Raw genomic sequence first — 18,899 nt, 5'->3', positions numbered from 1 at the left:
AGGATGGCATTCGTGATGTGTGTCAAGTATTCTACCGCTTTGTCTGTGGACTCCTTGAGGACACACACTGCCGAGTAAGCTGGGCCATCTGGGCCTCGTAGCGTAAGCGTGTATTGTTTCTTCTTGATGAATTGTCGTGGTAGATTTCAAACACCAGAACGAATAGTATCAAACATTGCTCATTTTTTCCATTCTGTGGTTTAAATGTTTGTTTTTCTCCCGTATAACACTCTGGAGCCTGTTAACGTGCAGTTTGTACAACGGTCGCCTGGTGCTGTGCCAGTATCTCGTGAGACGGTTTCTAGTCGAGATGAGGCCCAGTATTTCCTGGGACAGGGCCGTTGAGTGGTGTTGTGATGTGAGAATTTGAATGGCGTCAGTCAATGCGTCTTGGACAGCAGTGGTGAGTGCTTCAACCGCTACATCAATTTGGCATGTGTACGTGATTTCTTGTGCGACTGGAATACCACTATGAACCTTTTCCTTGAACAGTGTCCAATTTACGCGCTTGCAGCTTAGTATGTGGTGTGATTCAATCTTCTGTAGTATCTCTTCTTTGTTCAGTCTCACTGGCAGGTGTTCGGAGGCCAGATCCTTTCCAACTACGATGTTGAATGTATTCGTGATGCCCTTGATGAGGGATGTGTCTGTCACGTTTGGTTTCTATCATGTCTGTGTGGACACGAGTGTTGGTACGTTCGGCTCTTGAATGACATAGTCTCGGCCTAGTGAATGTTCGTATAGATTTTACCCGTTGGAGTTTAGTATACGTGAGTTGTAATCCAGGTGTTTAACGTTAAGATCTCCAGCGACGATTGCACGCTGTGCTATGTTGAGTACTGTACTGATATCGTAAGTTACGATGTTGTTTGGTGGTTGTACAGTGATATCAGTGCAGTATAGCCGCCGATGAACTTGCCCTTACGAGTCCTCTCTTGGGCATGGGTGTGTGTGTTGTCCTTAGCGTAAGTTAGTTTAAGTTAGACTGAGTAGTGGAAACCTAGGGACCGATGACCTCAGCAGTTTGGTCCCATAGAACTTACCACAAATTTCCAAGTTTGCCCTTACGGCCGTGGTCTCTTGCTTTCGAGTTCAGGGAGCTCTTAGTTCGCGTGTCATATGTCTTTGTGCATGACTGCTGTGGCGCCTCCCTCCCTGTCGCCTCGTCGGTCGGTAAGAGCCTGATGTGTGTAGCAGCCTGTGTGATTCGAGTAGTATTTCGCTCACAAGAGAGAACCAGATGCCATTCTGCTGCATGAACGCAACTAATTCTGCCCTTTTTTTTGTAGATCCCATTGGCCTTCCGAACCAGGATCAGTGTGTAGTACTCAGACAGAAAGGATTTTATATTTGTCTGCTGCTGTATTGTTTTCTCATGGCCGTGGTGTATGGTACGATGGTGTATAAGTGAGAGAAGACCCGCCATGACTATGAGAACATGTGGTACAGGGAGGAGTCGATATACACTCCTGGAAATTGAAATAAGAACACCGTGAATTCATTGTCCCAGGAAGGGGAAACTTTATTGACACATTCCCGGGGTCAGATACATCACATGATCACAATGACAGAACCAAAGGCACATAGACACAGGCAACAGAGCATGCACAATGTCGGCACTAGTACAGTGTATATCCACCTTTCGCAGCAATGCAGGCTGCTATTCTCCCATGGAGACGATCGTAGAGATGCTGGATGTAGTCCTGTGGAACGGCTTGCCATGCCATTTCCACCTGGCGCCCCAGTTGGACCAGCGTTCGTGCTGGACGTGCAGACCGCGTGAGACGACGCTTCATCCAGTCCCAAACATGCTCAATGGGGGACAGATCCGGAGATCTTGCTGGCCAGGGTAGTTGATTTACACCTTCTAGAGCACGTTGGGTGGCACGGGATACATGCGGACGTGCATTGTCCTGTTGGAACAGCAAGTTCCCTCGCCGGTCTAGGAATGGTAGAACGATGGGTTCGATGACGGTTTGGATGTACCGTGCACTATTCAGTGTCCCCTCGACGATCACGAGTGGTGTACGGCCAGTGTAGGAGATCGCTCCCCACACCATGATGCCGGGTGTTGGCCCTGTGTGCCTCGGTCGTATGCAGTCCTGATTGTGGCGCTCACCTGCACGGCGCCAAACACGCATACGACCATCATTGGCACCAAGGCAGAAGCGACTCTCATCGCTGAAGACAACACGTCTCCATTCGTCCCTCCATTCACGCCTGTCGCGACACCACTGGAGGCGGGCTGCACGATGTTAGGGCGTGAGAGGAAGACGGCCTAACGGTGTGCGGGACCGTAGCCCAGCTTCATGGAGACGGTTGCGAATGGTCCTCGCCGATACCCCAGGAGCAACAGTGTCCCTAATTTGCTGGGAAGTGGCGGTGCGGTCCCCTACGGCACTGCGTAGGATCCTACGGTCTTGGCGTGCATCCGTGCGTCGCTGCGGTCCGGTCCCAGGTCGACGGGCACGTGCACCTTCCGCCGACCACTGGCGACAACATCGATGTACTGTGGAGACCTCACGCCCCACGTGTTGAGCAGTTCGGCGGTACGTCCACCCGGCCTCCCGCATGCCCACTATACGCCCTCGCTCAAAGTCCGTCAACTGCACATACGGTTCACGTCCACGCTGTCGCGGCATGCTACCAGTGTTAAAGACTGCGATTGAGCTCCGTATTCCACGGCAAACTGGCTGACACTGACGGCGGCGGTGCACAAATGCTGCGCAGCTAGCGCCATTCGACGGCCAACACCGCGGTTCCTGGTGTGTCCGCTGTGCCGTGCGTGTGATCATTGCTTGTACAGCCCTCTCGCAGTGTCCGGAGCAAGTATGGTGGGTCTGACACACCGGTGTCAATGTGTTCTTTTTTCCATTTCCAGGAGTGTACATGATGTCAGGATAGTCCTAATAACACTTACGAAAGCCGGCCGAAGTGGCCGTGCGGTTAAAGGCGCTGCAGTCTGGAACCGCAAGACCGCTACGGTCGCAGGTTCGAATCCTGCCTCGGGCATGGATGTTTGTGATGTCCTTAGGTTAGTTAGGTTTAATTAGTTCTAAGTTCTAGGGGACTAATGACCTCAGCAGTTGAGTCCCATAGTGCTCAGAGCCATTTTTGAACACTTACGAAACCTGCAGTGGTTTGGCGTACAACACTCATGATCTTGCTTTGTTTATTACCAGTAGGGCGAGATATGGAATACAACGTATGGTTTCTGAATATTCTCACTGAAGTGATAGAAAATAATACTCTTTCTTCGCCTTATTCCATCCAGCTCTGTTAACTATGTTGCTTGTTAAACAGTTCGTCAGTTTACATTTAGCGTGACGGGTCCACCGAAGTATACAAAGCTGAAATTTTGGGCGTTCACCTAAAGACAATTGCTAGGTTTTCCCGACTTGGATTTCTAAATCTTTGTGGAGTATAACGCTAAAACTTCTGTGCCAGTGTCCTCGATTCCCCAAACACTTCCCGAGACAGTGGTTCCACCAATATTTGAAGAGTGTGTGAAGAAAACGGTCCCTGAACATTTACTATGACCGTGAATTTGTAATCAGAAAATGTTTAAAGAAAAAGTACATGAAGTAAATTGATATTGTGAAAACCCCACCAACCCGCTTTACTTCCGGTAACTTCAAAAGCACACCTCTATATGAGAAGTTTCCCAATCCTGTTAAAATCCTGATAGAATCCTTTAATAGTGGAAAACAGTAAAACAATGAAACTAATTTGATAAATAATGGCACAGTGTACTATAATTTTGCATACCAGTAACAGTTCAACCAAGATAAATTTGCACCCAAACATGAACGAATGGGAATATGACATTATGTGGCATGTAAAAAAAGATCGCGTACTTTGACAACTGTCAGGTTCAAAGTTCCCTCCAATACGCTAATTTGAACCAATGGCGAATAAGCTACTTCTTTGTAATTGGTCGGTGTAAATAACTTCAATGGCAGACGCCTCAACTTACACATTTGGCCACACTTCGCAGTGCAACACACAAATTCTCCAGTCTAAATTACCGTATATACACATCGAAACATACCCTTCCAAAAGACACATACAACACATGCAACGACTACAAATACACTGAAAAGCAAAAACAAATAAATGATGGCAATAACTACTGTTAGGGGTGGGGTTAACAATAACTAAAGGTGATTAGTTCTTACAATACACTACTTTCATTTAAAGAGAGAAACATTAAGAGATAGTCTATTACAAAGCATAAAGCAATTAAACTGGTTACAATTGTGTTTATCGAAGAGAGGAATGTTTTGGATTCTTACCTGTTCTGGGTCTGCATGGTGTGTCGACGGTGGTAGAAGATGCTTGAAGTTGCTGATATGAATCCTATAAGTTCATCCAGTCATGTCCTTGGCATTAAAATATCCTCTTTCCTTACATCCTGTTTCGGCTTGCGGTGGTAATAAGTGGCGTAGCATCCATTTGTCGAAGGCCAGAACCAAGCCACTGCTCATGTAGCACGTGAAGGTCGTATTAGTCCAACTGCAACTTTCACAGACGATAGTTTAGCACAGTCCAGATCATGTTTAAATTAACATTCCAGTTCCTACACTTTGCCAACTGCGAAGCTACACACTCCATCTACTGTTAATATTCACGGTTCATAATAACACTGTTTCTGCAAAAACAGTCACTTACGTAGCAACACAGGCCACAGTTTCCACATTGGCAGTTAGTGTTTTAGCACACGTCAGTATCGTAGTCAAGAAAATGAGCAATATTAAATTCACAGTTTATGTAATGCAGCTAACTTCTAAACCGACGACAATACTGTCTGTTCATGAGGTCATCATCACTGCGACAGGCATCGTTCTGCAAAAACCAACCGCGTTTGCGTAATACAAAGTCCGTTTAGAATATCCATCATAAATTCAAATTCCAAACCGGTCTAACACAAAAACGTCCGGTATTAATACCGCGTGAAACGCACACCATTGCTACACACAGTACTTGCTTCCGTACCGCCATGCTTTCGCGCCATCTGCCACTGTCTGCGTCACTGTTCGACCCGACAACTATCGATATCTCTTTCGCTCTACAGTTCTTACAACACTTTTGCCTATTGCATTCTGTTTCACACAATACATTTAGTAAAACTATTTGAAAACCCACTAGAAACAAAATCCAAGTCTTTACATAAGGAACTCGTACAGAAAATAGCACAGCAAACATAGTCACACACTTCATGTTCTACAGTATATAACCAAAAGAAAAATATTCTACGTCATCGGGAAGAAATCTATGGAGCACAAGGTAGTAAAAGAAAGGAAAAAAATGTATCTCGTTATTAGTCATGGCATCACTAGTGCTATCATGTGGGAAATGGATTGACCACATTTCACAATCAAAGAAGTTCAGCAAGAGTTCGCTTTGTGTGTAGAATCTATCAAAGTGATTATCTGAAGTCTCTGTGACATACATCTAGGTGGCGGTATACAGCTACAATTGCCCACAAACCTCTTTGAATGCCATCTCCGTTACCAGTGCAGGAAGCTACTCCAAATAATGTTAGAGTGGGATTTCACCTAAGGAATTACAAAATTGAGGTTCCCTCCCAGCATTATTATATGGCTGTGGTAAAAGTTAAGTTTTTCTGCCATGCGGTTCTTTCACAACGGAGTGTAAATATTTATCAGCTGCAGGTCGTGGCAAGCGGCTACACCTTGCTTAGAAGAGAGTAGGGCCCATAGGACACACGGGGATCAGTTTTGATATGTACATTGCTGCCTTTGGTGACTGCTAGTCCGCCATTGAAGAAAGATGGCATTTACACCTGGAGCATTACTGAGGGAAACTTAACATATTGGCATTATAATTGGTATTGCTCTGCTGATTATGGTGTAGTTGAAACAGTTGTAAAGGTCCAACAATCCAAGATAGCAGAGTACAAGATAGCTATGGCAGGAAACTCAAATATCCAACATAGCGGAACTAGCCAAGTTGTCTTCAGTTTAAGCTGGTGTAAAATTAAAAAATCCAACATGGCGGATCAAACCTAGTTCTCCTAAATCTAAAATGGCAAGAAATAAAAAGAAAAAAAAAACAAGATAATGACAGTAGTGGAGTTGTGATTTGTAGCCCTTCTCATGTCACAAACCAACTAGGCATCATGTTCAAAAGCAGCCGATTGGTCTGACCTTTGTGTAAATTATGGCAATGGTAAACAGTATCTGCATGCTCTGGATTTTGCGACATGCTCAAAAGTGATCGATTATTTGCCAAAAATATGTGAACAAAATATTTACAATTCTGGAGTAACTTGTCACTAATTACAAGTTACACATGAAGCAGCACTTGTGAAGGAGCATAGTACGATGTCTGTACCACACTTGGCTTAATGGAGCCCTGAATTAAATATTTCCAAATACAAATTGTATACATTATTTATCAAAAATTCCAAAGCACACACACACACACACACACACACACATACATACACACACACACACACACACACACACACACAAACACACGTACACACAGCCTATTTATGTCAAATGTAACAGTGTTATTGACATGTCTACAGCATCTTTCAAAACTGATGCCTAAAACCTGAATATGGAGTCTCAAATGAAAAAAAAAAAAAAATGGTTCAAATGGCTCTGAGCACTATGGGACTCAACTTCTCAGGTCATTAGTCCCCTAGAACTTAGAACTACTTAAACCTAACTAACCTAGGGACATCACACACATCCATGCCCGAGGCAGGATTCGAACCTGCGACCGTAGCAGCCTCACGGTTCCGGACTGCGCGCCTAGAACCGCGAGACCACCGCGGCCGGCTCTCAAATGAAATACCCCAATACTATTTCCAAGTCTAAATTCTCCTAAAACAGTAAAAACACAAGTGGTTAAAAAGAACACACTAAGTACGTAGTTGACACTTCAATTTAGGTCTGACTGAGGCTATCTACAGAAACGACCCTGACCAAGCCTGTAACTGTACACTTGTTTCCTAAGATACTATGGTAAGCAGGCAAGAATTAATAGGAGAAACAACCAAAACGACAGTCTGAATTATTATTATGGTAGAAAAATATAATTTATGTTACTTAGTGGCTAACATAGCTTTCTTATCACATTTGACCTGGGACCTCACTGTGGTGTCATTTTTACAAATTGACGTAATATTTGTCCAACATTTGAACACTACAAGCCATACTAAAAACATGCATGTTGCAGAGATGTCCTGTGCATTATATCACTTATACTACATATTCTCGTAAGACACTAGGATAACTTCAAATGTACCTTTGTGAACTCCAGAGAGTGAGCAATGGCCTCTTTGTGGAGTGGAGGGTCACGTTTGTGAGGGCATCTAATGTGGTCCCTCAGGTGTCGCTAAATCCTGTGCCGCATGGTTAAGTTCTGAATGGTTGTTGTTAAATGATTATACACAGTGGCGGGAAACAAAGTCGCAACAAGAAGGAGTTGTGTGACTTAAACGAAAGTTGGTTGGCGTGTTTCTAAATCTTAAAGATGGTGTGTATTCAAATTTCGGACAGTCGCATGAGAATGGCGCTAGAGCGCCACTATGAGGATGTAAATCAGGTTTGCTTTAAATACACGCTGTAGCGATCACGAGAGTTAGATGTCTTCGAGATTAGATGTTGTGAGTTGCTGATAGTCAAGAACGTCTTTAACGCGATAAAGACACCATTATCCACACCTCACTGAGTTTGAACGGTGTCGTGTAACACGGCTACGAGAAACTGGATGTTCCTTCTGCGATATTGCAGTAAGACTTTGCAAGAATGTAGCCACTGTACATGATTGCTGGCAGTGGTGGTCACAAGAATGTAGGGTCGGGCTTTAGATGGCCACGTAGCACTACTGAGAGGGAATACCATCGTGTTTGGCGTATGGCTCTGGCTCATCGTTCTGCGTCTGCAACAGCAATCTGAGCAGCAGTTGGCATCACAGTGACACAACGAACTGTTATAAATCGGTTATTTGAAGTACATCTCCGAGACAGATGCCCTGTAACATTCATTCTACTAGACACACTGCACCTACACCAGGAGTTATGGTAAGGGGTGTGATATCGTATGATAGCAGGAACGCTCTACTCGTTATCCCATGCTCCTTGACTGCAAATAGCGCAACAGGCATGGAACTCCCTCCCACAAACTGATATCCGGTTGCTGTACAACACAATGCATGCACGTTTGCATGCCTGCATTCAGCATTCTGGAGGTTTTACCAGTTATTAATGTACGAGATATTAAAATTTGCAATGACATAGCTCCCCCATACATTAATAAGTGAGCTCGCAATGTTTATCAATTAAATATGCTAGCTAGGATAATGAATTCCGCCGGCCACTGTGGACGACGGATCACAATCACACATCTCGCTACATAACTGTGAATGATAGGGAGGTTATTGATGCAGCAAGACGTTGGCTTCGACCTGGACGAATAGAGTGGTGCCATGCATGTCCTCCCAGTAAGCTGGCGTAAGGCTGTCGCGTACAACGCAGATTACGTTGAAAATTAAGGTTCTGTAACCAAAGGAGTGGAGTTTAATATGGTGTATTGGAATCCTGAACAAAATAAACTTCCTTTCAGGAAAAAAAAGTGTTGAGTTTCTTAATGAATACCCTTCACATTTCATCTTATTAGTTACTTGGATTGGATGGTTACAAATGATGGCGCAGAAGTCACTGAGGCGGACGCCGGGCGTGGGTCTTCCTGTAATTATTTCCTGGTTTTTGGAGGCGTTGAGTTTGAGAAGTCCTTGGTTGCACCAGGAGATCAGCTGATTGAGGTGAATTTGGAATAATCGTTAAGGTTTGGGGAAAATGGGGTAAAGGGCTAAGGAAGCGGTAACATCAACATCCTGAGAGGGTGCCTTACTAGGCGCACTGAACGTGTTATATGAATTGTATTAGCTGCCTGTGGTACATCAACTGATATTGATCAGAATGGTAACATGTTTGAAGTGTCACTTATTGTAAGAAATTTGCGTTTAAAATCAATAACGATTCTCCTGAAAATTGGAGTATCGTGGTAATAATTTACGTCTGGTTCGATTACAGTTAGGAACAATTCTCCCTGGTGATCTCAGTTTTATATACCGACGCCTCTGTACTGCCAAGTGATTAACGGAGACGCCTAAAATTTCACTACGTCGGCTGCAGTTCAGGTCGTTCAGAAATTTTTTACTCTGGTGGTTCATCGGCAGGAAATTAGCCTAAAATTTCCATTAACCTCTTCTGCACCCAGGAATTCTTTATTCATATTGTGACTTTTATTTTAGCAAGCCATGAGAATATGTTGTTGGCAGCGTTCGAAAGCATCAAGTGCAGATAACACAACAGTTGATCCTAGTGTTGTATTGAAATGCCTGGTGCGTGGGACAGATTCGTTAATAACGAACCGAAGATAGGTTAATCACACAAAATGTGGATCGCATTGGAAAATAATTTCATACACGCTTCAGTAATTGACGAATGCGTAGTTCGTAGTAAGTCTATAAAGCATGGATGGTGGAAAGACACACAAATGTAAAGAGGAAATTGCTTGTCACAATGACAACTTTCAGAGTTAGTCTGTCTTTCTAGAATTCTGGATCGCAAACACGTTGCAAAGACGTTCTGTGCCAAGCGATAGATTACTGAAAGCATCACAGTCTTTGCCTGTCTGTGGAAGGAAATTTTAAGTGAGACGCTTTGGGAAGTTGCGGTGGTAACCAATGGGAAGCGAGGACGTCCGCGTGTTTCTCTTTGTGTAGGTCGTCTGACCCATACAAAGCCTTCTAGTCTTGTCTGGATATGCCTTCGGCGGTTCCTGCTGCTGCTGCTGCTCTGCTAGGACCTCCTCTGAAGCAGCTTTCTGTTGGTCATTCTCAGGAGACGAGTTACAAATGTATAAGATGAGATTTCAGCTCGCATCGTGCATGGTGGTGTAATATTGTTTGCAGCTTAGCCAGATCTTTAACTTGCTTTTATGTATATTCAAACGTAACTTCGTTGTTCATTGTGGTGGATAGCTTCGAGGCACATGTTACAGAATAGGTTTCTCATCTTTCCATCCGAATAATAAGTTTGTTGAAATCTTCACCCTCTCATTTAGTTAAATGTTTCCAAAAATTTCCAGTGTATATAGAATTTTTAATTTTTCAAGTATTTCCTTTTTGGTGGCCCAGGATGACACGTTTTTCATGCAAGGACTTTTTTATGCATTCCTATACCAGTGTTTATGTTTTAGAATAAATAATTACTAAGTCAGTTGAAGATCCTAATATTTATTCTCATTTATGTGCCAGTGAGAAACTCGTGTTAAAGGGTTGTGTTACTTTCGTGTTGTTGTGTACACACTATAATCTTGTAACTGTAGTATGAACCATTACACCTTCTTTGCCTTCAGGCCCTAATGCAGTCAGCATACGAGTTTTAAGAACTACAGTCAGCAGAACGCATTTGCCATCCTTTGCATGTCTTACAGGTCAGAAGGTAAGTGAGGGTGTGGTGGTTGCAAGGGAGCTGGCTGCAAATCATGTTATGTTCGACGTGACTCCTATGCATCTTAAGGTTTCAGATTTATACATTGGAATATGTCAGGTTAAGGAATTGAACCATGTGTGCTCATTCCAAATAGCTCGCGTGCGAAGTGGCTTATCTACGTATTTTCGGAAACAGATTGCGCTTGTTAGAAATGAGAGTGATCATAAAATTAACTTAAATATCCAGTTGTGCTAGATTCTGTTTCCATTACACAAAGTAATCTTTAAGCTGCTGTGCACCACGGTGTATAAATTAAAATGAAGTGCTTGACTCTTTAATATTGTTTTACTAGGCCGTCTTCAACCTGCTTCTCGTCACGACCCTCCGCTGTAGCCCAGTCCTGTGTAGAAGTGGCCCTCGACTCCTGGGTCCACTTTACAGTGCACTGCTATTTTGACTTTTATATTACAATCCATAAGTCTGTTCCATGAAATCAACATTGGTTAACAATGTATAATCACTCATGAGTATTAATTTGCTTCCACATACAAACATGCCCTCTAGAGGAGATGAAAACATTAATTTATCAATAATCTATGGAATCAGACCTAGCTCATATTTTTATTTTTATTTTGTTTTTATTTACGCGAAAAGTTCCGTAGGATCAAATTGAGCAGCAAATCTCCAAGGTCATGGAACGTGTCAGTACATTAAATTACAATATAAAAGTAACAATAGATAAAAATAAAATGTTTATGAACCCGAAAACTGAAGAGCCATAAGTTTAAGTAAACGAAATCAACAATATAACAAGAATCAGCTAATTTTTTCAAGGAACTCCTGGACAGAATAGAAGGAATGACCCATGAGGAAACTCTTCAATTTCGATTTGAAAGCGCGTGGACTAATGCTAGGATTTTTGAATTCGAGTGCTAGCTTATCGTTAATGGATGCATCAGTGTACTGCACACCTTTATGCACAACAGTTAAGGAAGTCCGATCCAAATTCAGATTTGATTTCTATAGAGTATTAACTGAGTGAAAGCTGCTTATTCTTGGAAATGAACTAATATTATTAACAAGAAATGACAGTAAGGAATACATATATTGAGAGACAAATGTGAAAATACCCAGACTCGTGAGCAGGGGTCCACAAGAGGTTCCAGAACTTAATGCCACTTGTTGCCTGATCTGCCCTTTTCTGAGCCAAAATTATCCTTTTAATGGGAAGAGTTACCCCGAAATATAATACCATACTACAGAAGCGACTAAAAATAAGGAAAATAGACTAATTTTCGTGTCGAACGATCACTCACTTCAGATACCATTCGAATAGTACAAATGGCAGCATGAAGTCTGTTATATCCTAGCCAGTAATGCCAACCGAGCCCGCTGCCAAAAAGGTTGGCAGCATCAAAGTCCGGACGCCGTCCGCATAAGCAGCGCCAGCGATACAGGAAATCGCCGCAAGTCTGCGCGCGCCACCGCTGGCTTCTGGCTTCTTAAGCGCTGGAGTCGCGAGCGCTAGGACAGTTCTGTATTCGCCGCTCAGTTGTATACTCGCCACCGAATTGTGTACTTGCTAGTCAGTTGTGTGTTCATCGCAGCAGAGTTGTTGTTTGTCGTCAGCCGACGCTGACCAAGCCGCTCCGACTCGAACTAGACGGATTTCTGTAGACCATGTTCACCACTGTGTTCTGTATCGTCGTTAATAAAGAAAAGTACCGACTTTCATTTAATCCGAGTGTTTGGGTTTTCATCTTTCTGTTCACTGTTCCAGCGGACCGGTCGGCCCGCTATTAAAAGTGTGGCGGTGACTTCGTAGGCCGTTTCTACAGCGAAGTGTTGTCGCTACGAAGGCCGTCACAAAACTGGCGACGAGGACTTCCGAACTCGTGTGCAGGGCTGGCTCAACTTGTTTCTTGAGATAGAATTTTGGGGGCTGGTTTAATTTGTGTTCACTATGTCTGCCGAATTACAACAGTTGATCTTGTTACAGAGTCGGCAAATACAAAGTCTGGTGGACGCAATCGTCAAACAAGCGGCTAATCCACCACCACACAAGGAACAAGCACAGGCAGCACCGCCTTTTCGTGCTTTTGAGGCATCACGAGAAGAATGGCAAGAATATTTCGCGCAGTTGCAGGCGCACATGTCAGTCTACAAAATCACAGGTAATGAGCGGCTGCTTTATTTAATTTCCACTGCAGGCGTGGAAGTCTATAGACTACTTTGTAAGTTGTTCCCGGAATCCAAGCCAGAAGCTTTAGACTATGACGTTGTTGTTACCAAGCTTGCTGAGTATTTCGAGTCGCGAGTTCATGTGGCAGCGGCCAGATTCAAGTTCTTCAGATTAAAGAAACTGCCACATCAATCTAATAAACAGTGGTTAACAGATTTACGGGGCCTCACCCGTCAGTGCCGATTTAATTGTGTGTGTGGAGCTTCCTACAGTGATGTCATGTTACGCGACGCTATTACTCAAAACATTGCAGACTCTCGTATTCGTGCTGCTATCTTAAAGTTGCCTGACCCGTCATTAGAGACTGTGATGAACATTATTGAAGCCCAAGATACTTTTGACTATGCTGAGTGTGAGTTAGATCAGCCATGTATTTCTCAAATTGCCTGTGCTAAGCAAGTTATGTCACGCCCGCGGCCCCACCGGCGGAGTCAGACTGTAAACACTAGCCGGCCGCGTCATGTTAAACACATTCGTCAGCCGCGTGTGCAAAATGATAGAGTTAAGTCTTGCCCTAAGTGTGTTCTTGCTCATCCTCGTGAACGTTGCCCGTTAAGAAACGCGGTTTGTCACTTTTGTCAAAGGAAAGGACACATCCAGACTGTTTGTTTGCGTAAACGCAAGAACAATTCTAGTGCTGCCCAGCCCATGGATATTCATGTTCTTCAAAGCCAGCCCGCCCAGAAGGTCGCGTTTCAAGACTCTTCCACGGTTCGTGTGGGTAATAAACTTGTTCGCAATAAGCCACCCACCCGGCCCTCTGCTATGCGACCCAAGCGTAATTCAAACGCTGTAACACGTAATGTACAGACTGCAAGTGAAGCGGGAGTTGTTGTTCCACCCGCCCAACCCACGAGTTGTCGTAAGCAGTGAACACGCGCTAAACGCGCTGATTTTGTGTCTTCCGCCTCCACTGCTCCGATCCAGAGACAGTGTAATAAACTATTTGTGAAGCTACGCATCCAGGATAAGACCTTCAATTTTCAATTAGACACTGGTGCGTCTGTGACTCTCATAAATAGTGCTACGTATGCGGCTATCGACCGCCCTAAACTTTCAGCGGCAAAACATTCTTTGGCTACTTATAGTGGCGAACACATTCGTGTGTTAGGTGTATGTAGCGTGCCAGCCACATTCCGGGGCAACACAAAAACAGTTTCATTCACAGTGCTCCGCGCTACAGACAGTGTAAACATTTTCGGATTAGACTGTTTTGACTTGTTTGGCCTGTCTATCCAAGACAATGTGTTGCAACTTAATTCTGTTGTTGTCCCTCAAGACAGCATAACCGATTTGTGTAAACGATACAGTGACATATTTAAAGACGAACTCGGTTGTGCTGCGAACTTTGCCGCTCATATTACGTTAAAAGATAATGCTCAGCCTCGATTTTTTCGTGCTCGTCCAGTGCCTCACGCCCTCCGGGCACCTGTAGAAAATGAACTTCGTCATTGGCAAAACGACGGTGTTATTCAACCCGTTTCAGCGAGCCAGTGGGCTTCTCCCTTAGTTATTATAAAGAAACCGTCTGGCAAGTTACGTTTGTGTGCTGATTTTAAGTCGACAGTTAATCCTCAGACTGTCATTGATTCTATTCCTTTACCTAGACCGGACGAGCTGATGGATAAGTTAGGGGAAGCTCGTTTCTTTTCCAAAATTGATCTCCGTGAAGCATATTTGCAATTGCCCCTCGACGAGCAATCACAACAGTATTTTGTCATAAACACGTCGTTGGGGTTGTTCCGTTTTCTGCGTTTGCCTTTTGGTTGTGCGTCAGCTCCAGCTGTTTTTCAGCGTTTTTTGTCACAACTTTTGGCTAATGTGCCATCGTGTTGCAACTATTTAGATGATATTGTTGTGTTCGGTCGGACGCCTGCTGAACATTTCCGTAATTTGGAGTGTTTGTTTACAGTGTTGTCTCAGGCAGGCCTACGTTGCAACATCGATAAATGTTCATTTTTCCTTACGGAGTTGGAGTATCTGGGACATGTTATTAATGCTCAAGGCATTCATCCCTCCCAGTCACATTTAGCAGCTATTCGTGATTTGCCCGCCCCTCGCAATCTGCATGAATTGCAAGCAGTTCTTGGCAAATTGACATATTATATTAAGTTTATACCTAATGCATCACAGATTGCTGCACCGTTGCATCGTCTCCGCCGTAAGAATGTTCCGTTTGTGTGGTCAGCTGATTGCCAATCAGCCTTTCAGCAGCTAAAAGAGGCTTTATTGAATGATCGTTGTCTGGTCCATTACGACCCTAACAAGCCTCTGGTGTTAGCTTGTGATGCTTCTTCTTTCGGTCTCGGTGCTGTGTTGTCTCACCGAGTCGGTAACACCGAACGTCCTATTGCGTTCGCATCTAAATTGCTAAACAAAGCTCAGTGTAATTATAGCCAATTGGACAAGGAAGCGTTGGCTATTGTGTTCGGTGTCACAAAATTCCATCACTACCTCTATGGTAGACCATTCTATTTAGTAACAGATCACAAGCCCCTGACGTCACTGTTTCATCCATCTAAACCAATTCCTCAGCGGACAGCTCAGAGACTACAACGTTGGGCTCTTTTGTTATCACAATACCAGTATGAGATACTGTATCGCCCTACAGCTCAGCATGCAAACGCTGACGCGCTTTCTCGATTGCCGATTGCTGCGGATGAGGTCTTCGATTCCTCTGACGACTCTTGCCATCAGATTGACGCCGATGAGCATCAATCCCTCCGGGATTTTCCGATTGATTATCGTCAGGTGGCACGTGAGACAGCTACGGATCCTCATCTGAGTTTACTATTACGTTTTGTTCAACGTGGTTGGCCGTCCAAGGCAAAGGACATATCGGATCCTGTGGTTCGTCGCTATTATCCGCAACGTCATCTGTTGTATGTTTCGCACGGAGTTTTGCTGTTACGCACCGAGAATGACCAGCTTCGTGTAGTGGTTCCCCAAGTGCTACAATCCAAGGTCCTCGCCTTGTTGCATCAAGGTCATTGAGGAGTGGTCCGCACCAAGCAGCTAGCCCACCGTCATTTTACATGGATCGGCATTGATAAGCAGATTACGCAGATGTCTACAGATTGTTCGACGTGTGCCGAACACCAAGCTGCTCCGCCTCAACGCTATTTTGAGTGGGCACGCCCTGCCGGTCCCTGGCAGCGAGTACATATTGATTTCGCTGGTCCATATTGGAATTCTCGTTGGCTCATCGTGATAGATGCATTTAGTAATTTTCCGTTTGTTGTGCCCATGCAGTCTACAACGTCTGCACAAACTATACAGGCGTTGACTTCAATTTTTTGTATTGAGGGTCTTCCAGAAGTTTTAGTGTCTGACAATGGTCCGCAATTTACCTCTGCTGAATTTGAAAGTTTTTGTTCTGCCAATGGCATTCGCCATGTTCTTACTCCGCCGTTCCACCCTCAATCGAATGGTGCAGCGGAACGTTTTGTACGCACATTCAAGGATCATATGGACCGCCTTCGTGCTACGCACTCTCGTCAGCAGGCCCTCATCACGTTCCTGTCGTCGTACCGGACCACGCCACGCGACGGCCCTTCGCCTGCGGAGCTTCTCCACGGCCGTCGTCATCGCACCCTACTACGGTTGTTGCACCCCCCGGATCGACCCGCCGCTTCTGAGCATCGCACGCGTTTTCAGCGCAACGACGCCGTTTTTTTCAGAGTCTATCACGGTCGCCGTCGTTGGGAACGTGGTACCGTGATAAGTGTCCAGGGTCGCGGTTTTTCTACTGTTCAAGGTGTTACTGGGGTGCACAGGAGGCATCAGAACCAGTTGCGTCGCGCTGGCCGCCCGGATTTTGCCGCTCGTTCTTTGTCCACAGATCTGGTCCGCGGCGGGTTTCAGCCGCGCCTTCCGACTTCGCTGCCGCCCCCAGGGCAGCAGCAGCAGCCGTCGCCGGTACCACGCCGACAGCCCGTCCCGTTGATGCCTCCCGCGCAGCTTCATACGGGAGCGCCCCGGGTGGTCGCTCCGGCGCCTGCGGTCCCTCTTCAGTCGCCACCGCCTTCGGAGCTGATGGACGTCGACCCCTCAGCCGGGCCGCCTTCCCAAGCGGTGGCTGTGCAGCCTGTACTGCAGCCGCTTTCCTTGGGCACCCCCAAGGAGTCTGACACCGCAGCGCCTTGTCCGGCGCCCACTCAGCAGCCGTCGACGCAGCGTCAGGAGACGCTGCCTCTCTTCGTGGGTCCCGACGCCCCGTCGCGTCCAGTACCAGAAGCTGCGCCCGTGGTCACAGGCGTGCACCCTGACCTCGGTTTTCAGTCGGTGTTTCCCGAGGCCCCGCGCAGCCAATGCTGGGGTGCGGACCGGGGTCTGCCACCGACAACAGTCTCCGCCCCGGTCTCTTCTGCTACGTCTGCGGCCAGTCCCCTCCCCCGCCGTCGACGCTCGCCACGTCATTATTCAACGACGGTGCGGCGATTTGGGGGGGGGGGGGAGGAGTGTTATATCCTAGCCAGTAATGCCAACCGAGCCCGCTGCCAAAAAGGTTGGCAGCATCAAAGTCCGGACGCCGTCCGCATAAGCAGCGCCAGCGATACAGGAAATCGCCGCAAGTCTGCGCGCGCCACCGCTGGCTTCTGGCTTCTTAAGCGCTGGAGTCGCGAGCGCTAGGACAGTTCTGTATTCGCCGCTCAGTTGTATACTCGCCACCGAATTGTGTACTTGCTAGTCAGTTGTGTGTTCATCGCAGCAGAGTTGTTGTTTGTCGTCAGCCGACGCTGACCAAGCCGCTCCGACTCGAACTAGACGGATTTCTGTAGACCATGTTCACCACTGTGTTCTGTATCGTCGTTAATAAAGAAAAGTACCGACTTTCATTTAATCCGAGTGTTTGGGTTTTCATCTTTCTGTTCACTGTTCCAGCGGACCGGTCGGCCCGCTATTAAAAGTGTGGCGGTGACTTCGTAGGCCGTTTCTACAGCGAAGTGTTGTCGCTACGAAGGCCGTCACAAAAAAGTCTTCAAACAAGATTCTGAAAGTGGGCTTTCCATGACAGTTTTCTATATATCTGAACACCTAGAAATTTGAACTGTTCAATGTCACTAATCATATGCCCATTCTGTGAAATTAAAACGTCAGGGTTTGTTCAGTTGTGTGTCAGAAACTGTAAAAACTGAGTCTTACTATGATTTAACATTAGTTTATTTTGTACAAGCCATGAACATAGGTCATGAACTGTACTATTTGAAACCGAGCCATTGTTGCACACAACATCCTTTACTACTAAACTAGTGTCATCAGCAAACAGAAATAGTTTGAGTTACCCATAATACTAGGGGGAATATCATAAATATAAATAAGGAATGGGAGCGGCCTCAACACTGATCCCTGGGGCACCCCCACTAGCCCGTACCCCACACAGATTCCACATCACAGAAATTCTCAACATTGTGAGTAATAACTTTTCCTGTCTGTTGCTAAAGTAAGAGGTGAACCAATTGAGAGCTACTCCCTGTATTCCATAATGGTCCAACTTCTGGAGCAATATTTTGTGATCAACACAATAAAACGCCCCAGCTAAATCAAAAAATATGCCTAGCGTTCGAAACCTTTTGTGTAACCCAGCCAGTACCTCACAAAGAAAAGAGAATATATCATTCTCAGTTGTTAAACGACTTCTAAAGCCAAACTTTACATTTGATAGCAAATCATGTTGTATAAAATGATTAATTATCCTTACATACACAGCATTTTCAGTAACTTTAGCAAACACTGATGACATAGAAATAGGTCTAAAATTATCTATATTATCCCTTTCTCCCTTTTTATAAAGCGGCTTTACTACTGGGTACTTTAATCGTTCAGGAAACTGACCATTCCGTAAGGAAAAATTATAAATGTAGCTAAGTATAGGGCTAACATGTGCAGCACACTACTTTAATATTCTGCTAGGCACTCCGTCGTATCCATGAGAGTCTTCAGCGATTTAGTCATTGACTCAGTCTCCTCCTTGTCTCTATCACAGAGGAGTATTTCGAACTTATATCTCGTAAAGTCATTTACCAAGAGAGTTATATGATTCCCTGTAGAAACTAAATTTTTATTCAGTTCACCAGCAATGCTCCGAAAATGATTGTTAAATAGTGTACATACATCTGATTTATCACTAACAGAAATATTTTTACTACGAACTGACATTGTATCGTCGACCTTGTG

The 18,899-nt window shown here is 45.0% G+C and overlaps 1 protein-coding gene across 1 annotated transcript in view; it reads left to right on the top strand.

The window, feature by feature from the left end:
* The window catches only part of LOC126249238 (uncharacterized), a 72,343-nt gene that overhangs the window by 44,012 nt on the left and 9,432 nt on the right, over positions 1-18,899 (top strand). Inside the window, exon 2 of the mRNA XM_049950895.1 lies at positions 16,564-17,081. Coding sequence (XP_049806852.1) covers positions 16,564-17,081 — 518 coding nt within the window. The remainder of the gene's footprint in view (positions 1-16,563; positions 17,082-18,899) is intronic.

This window comes from Schistocerca nitens, chromosome 3 (genome assembly GCF_023898315.1).
Source record: "Schistocerca nitens isolate TAMUIC-IGC-003100 chromosome 3, iqSchNite1.1, whole genome shotgun sequence".
NCBI lineage: Eukaryota > Metazoa > Arthropoda > Insecta > Orthoptera > Acrididae > Schistocerca > Schistocerca nitens.
This window is presented reverse-complemented; position numbering and strand designations above follow the sequence as displayed.